This window comes from Vipera ursinii (genome assembly GCF_947247035.1).
Source record: "Vipera ursinii genome assembly, chromosome: Z".
NCBI lineage: Eukaryota > Metazoa > Chordata > Lepidosauria > Squamata > Viperidae > Vipera > Vipera ursinii.
The window spans coordinates 72,081,929-72,097,188 of NC_139517.1; the positions used below are offsets into that span (position 1 = coordinate 72,081,929).

Sequence of the window (15,260 nt, forward strand, 5' to 3'; positions counted from 1 at the left end):
TTAGGAATCCATAACCCTACAGGGACTCAAAGAATGTGCATTTTTAAAGAAAATACCCTCTTCTCATTCTGTATGGTTATGTCTGAAATTGCAACAAAAAATTGAAAGTACACAGTGACATGGCACGGCCTCTGAAGGAAAAATCAGCTTCACAGGCCAAAGAAGAAAAACAAAACAAAACAAAATACTGGGCTACTATATTAGGCCTTCTAATCACAACCTGTATCCTCCCTGTTATTATTTTAATATTTTGCCATAATACAAAGAACCCTAAATTCCACAAGCTTGCTAACCATCAACTAGAAAATATCTTGTAATCCACTTACTAATTTTTGGTTGGAGTCCTGAGAATTATGAAAATGTGAAGTGGCAAAGATGCTTCAAGTCTGGCCTGAGCATTCCTGCCATGTCTAATTAGCTGTTCCATACAGAAATCAAACTTCTCCTAGGCTTACGCAATGGACAGAAAAATACTTGTTTGAGAAGAGGCATCTTGCCTGTTTTAGATCCAAATACTGCCCACCACCAGTACACATGTATAAAAGTAAGTTATACCAAGTTTAATGAACTTACTTCTTGTTGAAGAAATATTTAGCAGTTGCAGATACTTAATTTTATTTCATTTTTTCTTCAGGCCAGGATCCTTTTTTCTTTGTTCTGGTGACAATTTTTTTCTTTTATTATGACCTCTGTTCAGCATGCCAATCAAAGACAGAATGTAGGCCTGACTTTAAAAAAGGCATTTCAAAAGGATCATAGAGTCCTAGACCATTTATTGTACTGTAGCAAAAAACATACATCCATTGGCCTCTTTTCTTTATATCCAGCAAAATCCCAGGGATATTGATAAGCCCACTAGCAAGCACGTCTCTGCTGCTTAATTCTTTTACCTGAAGAGTAAAATTTAAGTCCTGAAAATGACACTCAAAATCTTCCAGCTTTGTAAACTGAGATGCTGCCACTGATTCACCATAAATAAAAGAACTGGGGGACACTGTTCTGAAGAAGGAAAAGACAGAATATGTAAGAATGTGACTAATGACCTCATTTTATTTTAATTGCACAAATTAGTTCCTTCTCCTAATAGTTTTTTCCCCAAAAAAACTTCCTAACTTTTCACTAAGTACTGTTATCGCATAACAGAGAAGAAAACATAAACAGAGTTATGACTGGAAAATTAAACAGACAGGCCTACAGCTTGACCTCTTTTTCATGGGTACTCTCCCAGAACATTTGATCTAAACCTTGGTCTAGTGCAGGGGTGTCAAACTCAATTTCATTGAGGGCCACATCAGCATTGCAGTTGCCCTCGGGGGGCTGTGTGGGTATGGCCTGGGTGGGCGTGGCCTACTGGGTGGGCATGGCTAAAGTGCATATGGCCTACTGGGTGGGTGTGGCCAGCTCTACATCATTCGCATCAAGGGTGCCTATGGGGGCCTGGGCAGGAGTGGGACAGATCTGAGGGTCTCTGGCAGAAGGAGGGTCTCTGGGCCAGGGCCAAGGCAGTGGGGGCCGTTCCCTCACTGTTTCCATGATGGCTTCGCAGGCCACATGAAACCACTTCGCGGGCCGGATCTGGCCCCCGGGCCTTGTGTTTGACATGTCTGGTCTAGTGGATCTAAACCAAAATATCTAACTCAATCTCAGAAATCATCCCTTAGTCTGTAATCTTTATATGAGAAGAAGGGCAATCAGTGCTAATATTACAGTCTGAGAAATTACTTGGGGGGGAGATGTTCTGGTCCTACCCTTATTTATAAACAAAAGAAAAAATAAATGATAACTTTTGTACCCAGTGATGGATGAATCCACTTCATGCATCAGGGGAATTGTCAATGTGAGAGAATTGTCCTGAAGATTGTGTTCCAAGTTCCCACTGCAGGAAACAAGAGAATCAAGGATATTACATACTGTAATGTCTTTTCATCCAGGAGCTCATTACAATATTCATACTATTCCCTTCTGTCCCCCCCCCCACCCACCCACCCAAACAACTCTGTGAGTTAAGCTGGACTGGAAGAGATTAACCAGCCCAAGTTACTTCTATGGCTAAGAGTGGACTATAACCTACCTCTTCCTGGTGCTTCACCAGCACCTTAACCACTATACCAGGCCGGCTCTCATATTAACCAGGATGGGGCATCCTTAAGAGACACTTAGTTGGACCAACTGGATTAAGTATTCTCTCCCCACTCCAAATGTACAGATGGATAATAAAGAAATCTCATTAAGTTTTATAGAAGAACCAAAATCTTATAAGATATACAAATCTAAACATCCTGGTGTAAGCCTTCATAAGATTATACAATTACATGTAAAATGTGAAATTTTATTTTATTAGAAATGAAAAAAAACCTTTTTTTTGGGGGGGGAGAACTGACCCTTGCTATATATGTATATTTGGGGGGGGTGTCTGCTACATATCTTTAATATTAGCTATTGCCATTATTTGATCCACTTCAAATATATTCCTATTGCTTATTGATGGAGTGTAAACTGAACTTCCTGCAACAGTCCTAAATAACTTAGCATGGGAATAATTTTGATGGGATTTTAAATTTTGGCTAGAAGCAAACTACAGTTTATCAAGTGGTTTCCAGTCTAGTGTAATTCAGCTTCTCAAACTTATTGCTGATAGTAACCATGATATCCCAATTTGTGCACATTTCTCCCTGAATAGGATGATGAATCCCCTACCTAATCCCTAAAAAACCATTGCTAGTCAGCTTAATCCAGGTTTCCCCGGTTAGCCAGCTTGTCCAAAGCCTGAGAAGTTATAGGGATTGCAATTGAATACAGCTGCCCGGAGTCACCTGATAGTGATATGGGTGGCATATAAATTAAACAATAAATGAAATAAATAGATTTTGGGGCACTAGACTGGAGATTAGTATGCAAAAGTAGTTAAATCAGTACTCTGATGAGTCTCTGCATTTTGAAGTTAACAAAGATTTATCCTAAAACAGAGGTCTAACAGCATAAAATATTGTATGTACATATATCGATATATACAACTGTTTAAAAGGATTTTTGATTTAAAGATGCTGCCATTCATTTTTATTGGTTTTGATAGTTTGTTTTACACTTCAAACACCTTCAAACACTTAGCTCTCTGGAAAAGGCTCCAATGCTGGGAAGAGTGGAAGGAAAGAGAAGAAGATGGAAGAGCATCAGCAAGAGGCAATAGGTGCATGGTTGGAAGACCTGATAAGTGAGATAAGGGATATTGCAACATAGAGAAAATATATTCAGTGACTTATAGAGATATAACCAATCTATCAATTTATAAATTGATATCTGATTTAATATGGGGGAGACTACTTATCTTTTGTTCATTTTTAGTTGCACCCTTGGCATTCCATTACCGAGATTGTAACCTAAGAGTCTCTTGAGTGTGTCAAAAAAAGAAAGAAATTAAATTCACACACCTTCATTACATTTAAACTGTCCAGAGGTTGCTGGAAAAAGCTACAATACTGTGAGTTGAGGAGGAGGTGGGTGGAGGAGAAAAGTAGTGGCCCACACGCCTAACAGCACGCAAACCATATAACTAAAAATCCAAGACAGCGGCGGTACATTCAGGGCATGTGCGTCTGAGATTCCTTTCACCTCAGAATGTCTGGCTTAGTTCAGTGCAACACTTGTTTTGCAGCTGTCTTTCGCAGTACTCTTTTCAAACTGGGAAACTGTCCTATCTGTACACAAATCACTAGTGTACAAGGACAGATTATCTAGGGTCTGTAATCTGCACTCTTCAGGCAGAAATTACGTGTCCAGTTCAGCACTTCTACTCTATTGAGCCTCCACACTATCAGCCCCCTCTACCACAAAGATCCTGCCGGAGAAGGGCAGCGTGGACAACCGTGACATCTGGCAGGGTAAGAGCTGTGAACTATAAACACAAAGCTTTCGCTGTGTCCCTGCTGACCTTAATAGGGACATTAAGGAGACAGGTCAGGGTAGTTGTGATGATAACTCAAATAAGCAGGGGACCATGGTCTGAAATGAAGAACTTGTTTTTGACAGGGAGAAGTGCAAATCAGGTATTACACAAGACTCATGCAAGAAGAGATAGGTATCCAAAAAGAGAAGCTACCTTCTGGTTGCTGGTTCAATTATAAGGGATGTAAATTTAGGAAAGAATACAGAGATTTCAAAAGAGGTCAGGTGTCTTCCAGGTGTGACTGCCAGTAGGGACATGAAATGTATTTTTAAAATAGTCAAGAATGCTAGCAAGGACTGTGTTCTGTTCCCCCCCTCCCAAAGCACAGACAGACAAGCAGGCACGACTCACAAGAGTTAATGCTACAGGCTTTAATTAATTGCCTACTGATGTCTTGGCAGCAACATAAGCTCGTTACCTCAAACTTCAGCTGAAATGAGATAACGTCCAAGCAAAGAGTCCATTAGCAGAGGTACAGAAGCGTTGCCAAGAATTCAGACCAAGGTTTCAAACAAGAAGTAGAGTTCCAAAGATGTGACCTGAAGTTGTTGAAACTATTGTTCGTCACAAAGTTCTGAGAGCAGCCACACCCCCTTTATACCTTATGGGGTGTGGCTCAATGATTCAGCTACTCCCTGACCCTCCTACCCAACCTACATTGCTGCAGATGCTTGGCCCTGCGTCTTTCTTGAGGGTCTAGCCATGACTCATCTTTGCTAGACTGCTGCAGCTGTTCGAGCACTGGCTGCTCCTCTCGGCCTCCCGATGGAGATGGAGGCCTTGCCAGAGAGGAGGGCCCCAGAGAGGGAGGCCTTGCCAGTTCCTCCCCATCATCCTCAGAGTCCTCGTCCTCGGTTAGGGCAGGCGCGGGGGTCAGGGCCACAACAGACTGTGATGTGGATGCTGTTGTACATCTTGGCACTAACGATCTGTCCCAAAAAGATGTATTCTCTGTGCAGAATGATTTCCAGAGCTTGGGGCAGGAACTCAGTAGGATAGGCTGTAGGCTCACTTTTTCAGAGGTTTTACCAGTATATAAGGAGCAAAATGGAAAAGGCCAGCATATAGCAGAATTCAATATGTGGTTAAAGGAGTGGTGTAAAGGGGAAGGCTTTGGTTATATTAGTCACAAAGTCTGTAGCTGGTCCAATGAAAAAATGTACAAAAGAGATGGTTTGCATCCATCAAAGAAAGGGACTGAGTTACTTGGCAATAAATTCACAGATTTTCTGGAGGAATATTTAAACTAAACAACGGGGACAGTGAGTTAATTGATACAGAAATTGATACAGAACTTCCCTGTCCCTGGTAATCTAAAAATTATAGGGTTATCAGTGCATGTAACATAGATGTGTATATGTACAAGAATATCTTGCTGTCAAGCAAAATCAAGCTTTTAACAGCTAGTGCCACACAAAGTGGACTACCAAAAGGAGGTAAGAAAATAGGAGAAATCAGGCACCACACAGGTTATGTAGAAAGTAAACACAGGTTCAGTCATAAAGGACCTCAAATGTCTATACACCAATGCACAGTGTATGAACAGTAAGCAAAGTGAACTAGAAATTCAGGTAAATGAGGGCAGATATGATATTATTGCCATTACGGAAACATGGTGGGGTGAAACCCACAAATGGAACACACAGCTAGAGGGATTTAAATTATTTAAAACAAACAGACCAAATAAAAGAGGGGGTGGAGTTGCTCTCTATATAAGAAATAACTTTATCTCTACAGAAATAGAGCACAGCAATGATGAAAACTGTCTTCAATGCATTTGGGTCAATATAAAAGTGGGGGGGGAAAATCACATTTCTATAAGTGTATACTATAGGCTGCCCAACCAAAGAGAGGAAATAGATGAACTTTTTGCTAGTCAGCTAACTAAGGTATGTAGGAAGCACATCACAGTAGTAATGGGGGACTTTAACTACCCTGACATCAACTGGGAGACAAACTCTGCACCAAGTGGAAGATCAAACAGATTCCTGACAAACCTAGCAGACAACTTTGTCTCCCAAAAAGTAAAAAAGGAAACTAGGGGATTGGCCATATTGGATCTAATCCTCACTAACAGAGATGAAATGATAGAAGGTGTCGAAGCCAAGGAACCTTGGGGGGAAATGGTCATGCCCTCCCTCTTCCAAGGGGGAGGGTGTTCTCTGTGGGCGCACCTGCCCTATGGAATCAACTGCCAACGGAACTCCGGACTGCCCCCGACCTTCGTTCATTTTGCCGGGACCTAAAAACCTGGCTCTTTGAGCTATCTGGTCTGGACTGAGGGGTTTTAATGTTTTTAAATTGTGATTTTAATTTTTTGCGGCTAGACTTAATTTAATTTAATTTTAATTTTATATTGTATTGTTTTTAAATTTTGCCTTGTAAACCGCCCTGACTCCTTTGGGAGTAGGGCGGTATATAAACCGAATTAATAAATAAATAAATAATAAATATTGGAATTCAACATTCTGGAAGCACAAGCAATAGAACACAGTCAAACTAGAATCTTTGATTTAAGAGAGCTAATTTCAATAAACTTAGAGATGGCTTGGGAAGGATTCCATGGATAATAATAATAATAAGTTGGAAGGGACCCTGGAGGTCATCTAGTCCAACCCCCTGCTCAGGCAGGAAACCCCATACCATTTCAGGCAAATGGCTGTCCAGTCTCTTCTTAAAAACTTCCAGTGTTGGAGCATTCACCACTTCTGGAGGCAGGTTGTTCCACTGGTTAATTGTTCTGTCAGGAAGTTTCTCCTTAGTTCTAGGTTGCTTCTCTCCTTGACTAGTTTCCATCCGTTGCTTCTTGTCCTGCTTTCAGGTGCTTTGGAGAATAGCTTGACTCTTTTCTTCTTTGTGGCAGCCCCTGAGATATTGGAACACTGCTATCATGTCGCCTCTCACTCTTCTCTTCGTTAAACTACACATACCCAATTCCAGCAACCGTTCCCTATATGTTTTAGCCTCCAGTCCCCCAATCATCTTTGTTGCTCTTCTCTGTACCCTTTCTAGAGTCTCGACATCTTTTTTACATCGTGGTGACCAAAATTGGATGCAGTATTCCAGGTGTGGCCTTACCAAAGCATTGTAAAGGGGTATTAGTACTTCACTTGATCTTGATTCTATCTCTCTGTTAATGCAGCTTAGCACTGTATTGGCTTTTTTGGCAGCTGCAGCACACTGCTGGCTCATATTGAAGTGATTGTCTACTAGGACTCCAAGATCCCTCTCACAGTTACTACTATTGACAAAGGATGAGAATCCTAAAGAGGAAAACAACTCAAGAAGCTTGGGAAATTTTGAAAAGTGAGATAATAAAAGCCCAGTCTAGCACAATACCAACGAAGAAGAAAAATAACAGCTCTCAAAAGAAATCAGCATGGCTGCATAAAAAACTCTCTGATAAACTGAAAGATAAAAAGGACAAGTATAAAAAATGGAAAGAGGGGCACATAACTAAGGTACAATATCAGCAAATAGCCTGCAAAGATGAAGTGAGGAAAGCTAAAGCTCAAAATAAACTAAGTCTTGTGACCAAAGAAAAAAAAATAACAAAAAAAGCTTCTTTCAACATGTAAAATACGAGAAAAAGGTTAAGGAAATGATTGGTCCATTAGTGGATGAAAGTGGCAAGAAGGTGACAAGCAACACGGAGAAAGCAGAACTATTTAACTCATTTTTTTATTCTGTCTTTACACAAAGGGGAAGAAACAGTCCAACCTATCAAAAATAGTGCCATAAAAAAAAGAATACAAACACAAGTTAAGATAGGCAAGAAAATGGTAAGTGAGCACCTGTCCAGCCTAGACAAGTTCAAATCAACAAGACAAGATGGATTACACCCCAAGGTTCTCAAGGAACTGGCAGATGTGAACTCAGAACCACTAAACTATATTTTTCAAAGATCCTGGAGCATTGGGGAACTACCAGAGGACTGGAAAAGAGCTGATGTAGTTCCCATCTTCAAAAAAGGAAAAAATACTCCAGAAGATAGGCTTAAGATACAGGGGAATCTGGACAGACCTGTACACTGGGCGCTATCTAACAAAATGAAATTCAATGGTGAAAAAAGCAAGATTCTACATTTAGGCAAGAAAAACCAAATGTACAGGTAAAGTATAGGTGGTACCTTGCTCAATAGTAGTAGCTGTGAGAGGGATCTTGGAGTCCTAGTGAACAATCATTTAAATATGAGCCAGCAGTGTGCTGCAGTTGCCAAAAAAACCAACACAGTCCTAGGCTGCCACAAAGAAGAGAGATTCAAGCTATTCTCCAAGGAGAAAGGAGAAACTTCCTGACAGAACAATTAACCAATAAAACCACCTGCCTCTAGAAGCTGTGAATGCTCCAACACTGGAAGTTTTTAAGAAGAGACTGGACAGTCATTTGTCTGAAATGGTATAGGGTTTCCTCCCTGAGCAGCGGGTTGGACTAGATGACCTCCAAGGTCCCTTCCAACAACAACAACATATTATTATTGTTGTTGTTGTTATTATTGTTACTGTTACTGTTATTTCATTGCAGCAGGAAGTGGTCCCATTGTGTTTTAAGATGGCCATCATCTTGCTAGTGCCAAAAAGTCCACAATTACAGGCCTCAATGGTTACCATCTGGTTGCACTGACATCCACCATTATGAAATGCTTTGAGAAGCTGATAAAGGACTTTATTGTATCTAGCCTCCCACCAGCATTTGACCCGCTTCAGTTTGCCTACCAATCAAATCGCTCTACAGAGGATGCTATCTCTTCTGTTCTCCATCTGAGCTTGAAGCACTTAGAGGAAAGAAATACTCATATGCGTTTGTTGTTTGTTGACTTCAGTTCGGCATTTAACACAATCATTCCCCAGCATCTAGTAGACAAACTGGGCCTTTTAGGCTTAAACACTCCTTTGTGCAACTGGATTCTGGATTTTCTTACCAACAGGCCCCAATATGTGCGAGCTGGAATAAATACCTCTAATACCATTTCCTTGAGCACAGCTTCTCCTCAGGGCTGCATCCTAAGTCCGCTGCTATTCACCCAGTTGACCCATGACTGTTGTGCTAGGTTTGCCACCAACTACATTGTAAAGTTTGCAGATGATATAACAGTAGCGGGCCTTATTCATGATGACAATGTGGAAGCTTACCGCAAGGAGGTTGAGTGGTTGGTGAACTGGTGTACGGAAAACATCTTAGTTTTAAATACTGGAAAAACCAAAGAAATCATTGTCGATTTCAGAAAAGGCACGCAAAGCCACACTTCTCTGTGCATTAATGATTCACCTGTGGAGATGGTTACCAGCATCAAATTCCTGGGTGAGCAGCTAACAAGTAGGCTGGCTTGGCCACTCAACAGTGAGAAACTGGTGAAGCGGGCACAGCAGCGCCTGCACTTTCTGCGTCACATGACAAAAGCTCATCTTCCTTCCCCTGTTCTGACCACTTTCTACAGGGGGACTATTGAGAGCATATATAGCATCACAGTCTGGTTTGGAAGCATCACTGCTTCAGACAGGAAGGCGGTGCAGAGAGTGGTGAGGATGGCCGAAAAGATCATTGGCAGTTTTCTCCCCTCCATCCAGGACATAGCATAGAAGCGTTGCTTGAGCAGGGTCCATAAGATTGTCTGGGACACTACTCATCCTCTTCACGACCTGTTTTCCTTGTTAGCTTCTGGGAGGAGGCTTTGTGGTATCCGTAGCAGAACATCCAGATTCAACCAGTTTCATTCCATACAGCATTAACCTTGTGAACTCTCAAGCTTCCTCCTTCTGTTATATATTCAAGTTGGACAGCATTTAATATTTTATTGTTATGTATATGTAGGGCTGTGGGTCTATACATATGTATGTAGTATGTAGTATGTTGTATGTAGTATGTTTTGGGTGTGTCATGTATGTTTCACTTTGAGAGCGGGCAACTAAATTTCATTTTTCATGTGCGCCATTGTGCCCACAGTAAAAAATGACAATAAGATATCTTATTATTATTATTATTATTATTATTATTATTATTATTATTATTATTATTATTATTATTATTTATTGCACAGTCAGCCAGATGTTCAGACTGGATTTGGCATTTTTGTCTACCTATCAGGTCCTTATCAAGGACCTGGGATAGGCAGATGTGGATGTTTGATGGTATTACAGATATCCTTGCTGGATGGAAGCAGTTCCTAGTAAGGCCGCCTTTTGCAATTTACTAATGGCAAATTTGTCAATGCCAATGGTATTCAAGTAGTGCTCCAGTTGTTTTGGCATTGCACCCAAGGCGCCTATTACTATTGGTACTATCTTTGCTTGCCTTTGCCACAATCTTTCTATTTTTATTTGTAGGTCTTTGTATTTTGTTATCTTCTCCAGTTCTTTCTCGTCTATTCTGCTGTCTCCAGGCACTGTCACATCCACTATCCAGACTTTTTTGTCTTTCTTATCAATAATTGTTAAGTCTGGGGTGTTATGTTGCAGGTGCTTGTCTGTTTGAATTCTGAAGTTCCAGAGCAGTTTAACTTTATCATTTTCTATGACTTTCTCTATTTTATGATCCCACCAGTTCTTGCTTACAGGCAAATGATATTTCTTGCAGATCTTCCAATGCACCATTCTTGCTACTTTGTCATGCCACTGCTTGTAGTCAGTCTGTGCGATCTTCTTGCAGCAGCTTACCAGATGGTCTACTGTTACTTCAGCTTCTTTGCAAAGGTGGCACTTACTGTCTGTTGCTGTCTTCTTAGTTTTGACTTTGTATGCATTTGTCCTTAAGGTTTAGTCTTGTGTAGCCAGAATTAGTCCCTTGGTCTCTTTCTACAACTTTCCTGCTCTTAGCCATTGCCAGGTCTTGTTATTATCTGCTTTCCCAGCTATTTTTTTAATGTACTGGCCATGTAGTGCTTTGTCTTCCCATGCCTATATTCTGTTCTTCATTTGGTCTTTCTTGTAGGACACTTTGGTCTCTCCAGTAGTCAGTAAGCCTTCCTGATATACTAATTTCAGTGCATCTTCATCACTGTCCTTCAAATATTCTTCCAAAGCCATTTCTTCTTCTTCAACCATCTGATGTACTTGCAGCATTCCACGTCCACCTATTTGCCTTGGTAAATAGAGTCTGTCAATGTCACTGCGTGGATGAAGGGCATGATTCATTGTCATTACATTTTTGGTCTTCCTGTCCATTGCTTTTAGTTCTGCTTGAGTCCAGTCCACCATTCCAGCTGTGTATCTAATAACTGGAATTGCCCAGGTGTTGATTGCCTTCACGGTATTTCCTCCATTGAGTTTGGACTTTAAGATCTTCTTCACTCTCTTGATGTATTAACCTCTAATCTTTTTGTTGACTTCAGTGTGTTTGATGTTGTCAGCTTGAAGGATACCCAAGTATTTGTAGTAATCTTCCTCATCCAGACTCTTAATGTTATTTTCGTGGGGCATCTTGATTCCTTCAGTATTCACTATTTTTCCTTGTTTGATAGTAAGTGTGGCACATTTGTCCAAGCCAAACTCCATTGCAATATCTTGGCTATATATACGGACAGTTTAGAGCAGTGATTCTATTTCAGATGATGTTTTTCCATACAGCTTCAGATCATCCATATAAAGGAGGTGGGATAGTCTGGCAGATGTTTTTGATGTTTGATAGCCATGTCCTGAGTTATTCAGTATTGTTGACAGAGGAAATAGTACAATAACAAATATTAGTGGTGATAATGAATCCATACAGCATACAGCTTCAGATCACCCATGTAAAGGAAGTGGGATGATATTATTATTATTATTATTATTATTATTATTATTATTATTATTATTATTATTATTATTATTATTATTATTATTATCATCATCATCATCATCATCACCTAAGTGTCACTGTGTAGGGCCAAGAATTTGACAGAAGTTACTCTTCATATAGTTAAGAAATAAACATCTGTTCAGCAACTTAACTATCATCCTTGACCTTTTGCTTCATGCAATATTAGAGGGGCATGCTACAGTCAATATTTTATGTGTGCATTTTGACAGGCTTTTATTAATTGCTGCCTGTAAATAAAAAGGTGGTTGGTGCCCAAATAGTAACAAACTCTGCATGCAAATATTTAGAAAGAAGCACTGAGGTAAATAGTTCTTCAGGTTGCCGAACCACCAGTAACTGATTTGGAAAACTGTTATATATATAGCAGCCTAGCTTTTTATTTTTAAAAATAGGGACATATGGATTTTATACTATGTAAAAATATAGGAAATGCAAATGTCTCCTTTTATGCAACTACTTTCAATATATTAAAGTAACAAAACAAAAACAGTAGCTTTTAATTTAGAAGTAAGGAATCCAAGATCAAAAGTTCACCAAGCTAAGCAATGAGCATTCCCATGTGATTCTCATCATTTCCTGTGTCTACTAACAGATAGGACTACTATTTTATGGCTAAAAATAATGAGACGTGTGCCCTGTGCATTAGGGTTTTCAACACACTCCCTGCCAAATCCCTATGCACCCATTATGAGGCCTCTATAGTAAAACGGAGAGAGTTGGTTCAAACTCTCTCTTAGCAGACTTTACAATATTCCCTGGGGAAACAAAAATATTTTTCTCTTCCAAGTTTAGAAGAAATCTGAAACTAGGATAAAGGAAGTCTAAGATGGGGTGGGAGGGTGGGGAGGAAGAACTAGCTATTTGCATATTTGCAAGCCTCAGTATCAAATTAAATTTATCTGGATTTTGAATAAGATTATCCAACAGTTATTTCATGGATGCAATAGTAAATAATGATTTCATAGGCATGATTGAAAGCTGTTTTTAAGTTACATTCATGCATGAATTAGGTAAATAAATCTATCTCATCTTGAAGATTATCTGGCTCCTGCCACAGGACATATTATAAAAAAAAGTCCAGTCATATCATCTTCAGCCAACTAGTATCATCAGAGATAAATATAACTCTACTGTACATGACAAGCATGACTTCTAAATCTGATTGCAGCTGAATGGCTTAAGAAGTAATATATAACCTAAAAAATCTGGACATTCTGTTCAATTTTGGTTAGTTGGAAATTGAAAAATGTGTTCCTATCTTACATCTTAAGTCATGACAGAATGGAAAAGATTAAGCCAATACACTGGTCATTTTTTAAGCTGTTATCAGCTTTAGCGTCACAAACCCTCTGCACATACAAACCGTATGGCAGATCTTAATAAATCATGAATGAAAGCATGCTCTGCTTTTCTTCACTGATCTGAACAGGGGACTAACTGATTCATTACCTCCGTTTCAAATCTGTTTGCTTTTTCCTAATTTGGACATTAGAAATTTGCCTGCAAGTAGAGCCTATTTTGGAGGCCCAAGTGAATTTACCTACTACAATAAGTATAGCCAGGGCTTTTTTTGTCATAGAATGCACCGGGACAGAGTTCCGGCACCTTTTTTCAACAGATTTTCCAGAGTTGCGTTCTTTTCCTATTGTTGCCCTTCCTATCCTCGTTTGCTTTTGAAAATGCCCTGCTGGTGGTACAGTGTGAGCGGGGTCCCCTCCGGCACTGTCTGGCTCCTCTAGGAGGAGCCATGCTGGAGCACCACAACCAGAGCGTGGCTTGATTGGCTGGGTTGGACCATGTGATGTGGAAGCCGATGGTGGGAGGCACTTAAAAATGGAGGCCATCTTTCATGAGAAGGTGAATGAGCCTTAAGCCTACCCTTACAGAAGGTGGGGTCTGAGGTTAAAAAGAGGCGAAGTGAGAGGAAAGAAAGGCGGCTGGCATGGAAGCTTGCCCAACAGTGAAACTTTGCTATTTCAGTCGCTTGGGTAGTTCAAAGGCTGGGATGTCTACGAAAATCTCTTTTTAGCTTTTATACTTTCTTTCAAACTGTAGAGGGGAAGAATAAGAATAAAGCTAATGTCTTGTGATTTTGAGGTATTATTATTAATAATATATATTAATTATGTATTGGTCAGATGTAAAGGTAAACCTACAGTATGAAGTTTAATCAGATCTATTTATTAAATTGGGTTTAACTTAAAGGTAAATTAAAAGTAATGTGTTCACTGACAAAGTTTCAACTTTAATGTTTCAAGTCAATATCCATATTAAACTCCAAATGTAAATTTTTCCACCTTGTTTGACAACGTCTTAAAAATCTGTATTACCTCTGAGCAGATACAAGGAATGAAAGAATTTCTTCTTCCCCAGACAAATGGCTTGTGTCAAAAATAACACTGAATTCATACTAAGGGAAACAGAAAGCAACATTTAGCACTTTGTGGATGTTTGAATAAACATATTTCTATTTGACTATCTTCCTTTCATTACATTGTTGCATTTTTTCCAAAAATATATATTAGCATCATTTTATCATATTCCAGATTTGAAATCACTATACATTTTCAAAGATGAGAAATCATATGATGGTGTTGTTCTGTGTACACACCCAACTTTCCCACTCTGGCTAGGCATAATAAACACAAGGAAAATACCTCACAGCTATATCGTTAATGTACGTAAATAGTGGTCAGCAAGGGATTCGCCAGTTGAATTCAATCATTGCACAGAGATAGTATAAAATAGATACTAATCATTCAAAAGGTGGAATAGGAGCATTTTACCTTTCCTGCTGGCTTCTCCCACTGAAGGCTGATTGGTGTTGCTACCACTTAGCTTACATACCACATCAGGGCTATTTTTGTAAACTGTCAAGGCCATTGTGCTTTGACTATGAGGTTCATCTTTGAAATGCTTTGGTAGAACAAATTATGTAATCTGGATTTTACTATCATACAATAAAATCTGAATATACTTATTAATGTTTTGGTAGTATACTGAAAATATTTACCACTGACATCTCACAGTGAGGCAACACCCAAAACTAAAAAGGAAGATGAACTCTCCACAGTTAAGACTTTCTAGGTCATTTTGAACAGACAATTGTCTTTTCTTTACTGAAAAGCATGGAATATATATTCAGCTGAATTAGTAATAAAGTATAGTCTGCATTTCTCTTGCATTTGAAATAGACTGTTGAACAATTTGTACACAAATATATAGAGGGCAGAGTACCCCTATCTTGGCCCCTTATAGACCTGTTAGTTTTGATCTAGCCCTGATACTGGGGGAGGGAAGGTATGGTTGTATGGTTTATATCTTTTCTGAAACCCAGATCTTGTTCTACTAGGACAACTTATGTTTAGGAAAAGCAAGCAACTGTGAATATAATATTCAACTTATATATTTGTACTGTAATACAATCCTGCTGTGCTATTAGTTTCATTTTCCTTCCTAAATTGAACTGACATGGATAGGAACTGACCAAAAACAAAACAAAACAAAAATGAAAATCTACCCA

At 39.4% G+C, this 15,260-nt stretch overlaps 1 protein-coding gene across 1 annotated transcript in view; it reads right to left on the minus strand.

The window, feature by feature from the left end:
• ITGA9 (integrin subunit alpha 9) overlaps window positions 1-15,260 on the minus strand; it is a gene marked incomplete at its 3' end in the record, with an annotated part of 228,818 nt that overhangs the window by 53,642 nt on the left and 159,916 nt on the right. Inside the window, 3 exon segments of the mRNA XM_083379007.1 lie at window positions 891-999; window positions 1,793-1,876; window positions 14,068-14,147. Coding sequence (XP_083235133.1) covers window positions 891-999; window positions 1,793-1,876; window positions 14,068-14,147 — 273 coding nt within the window.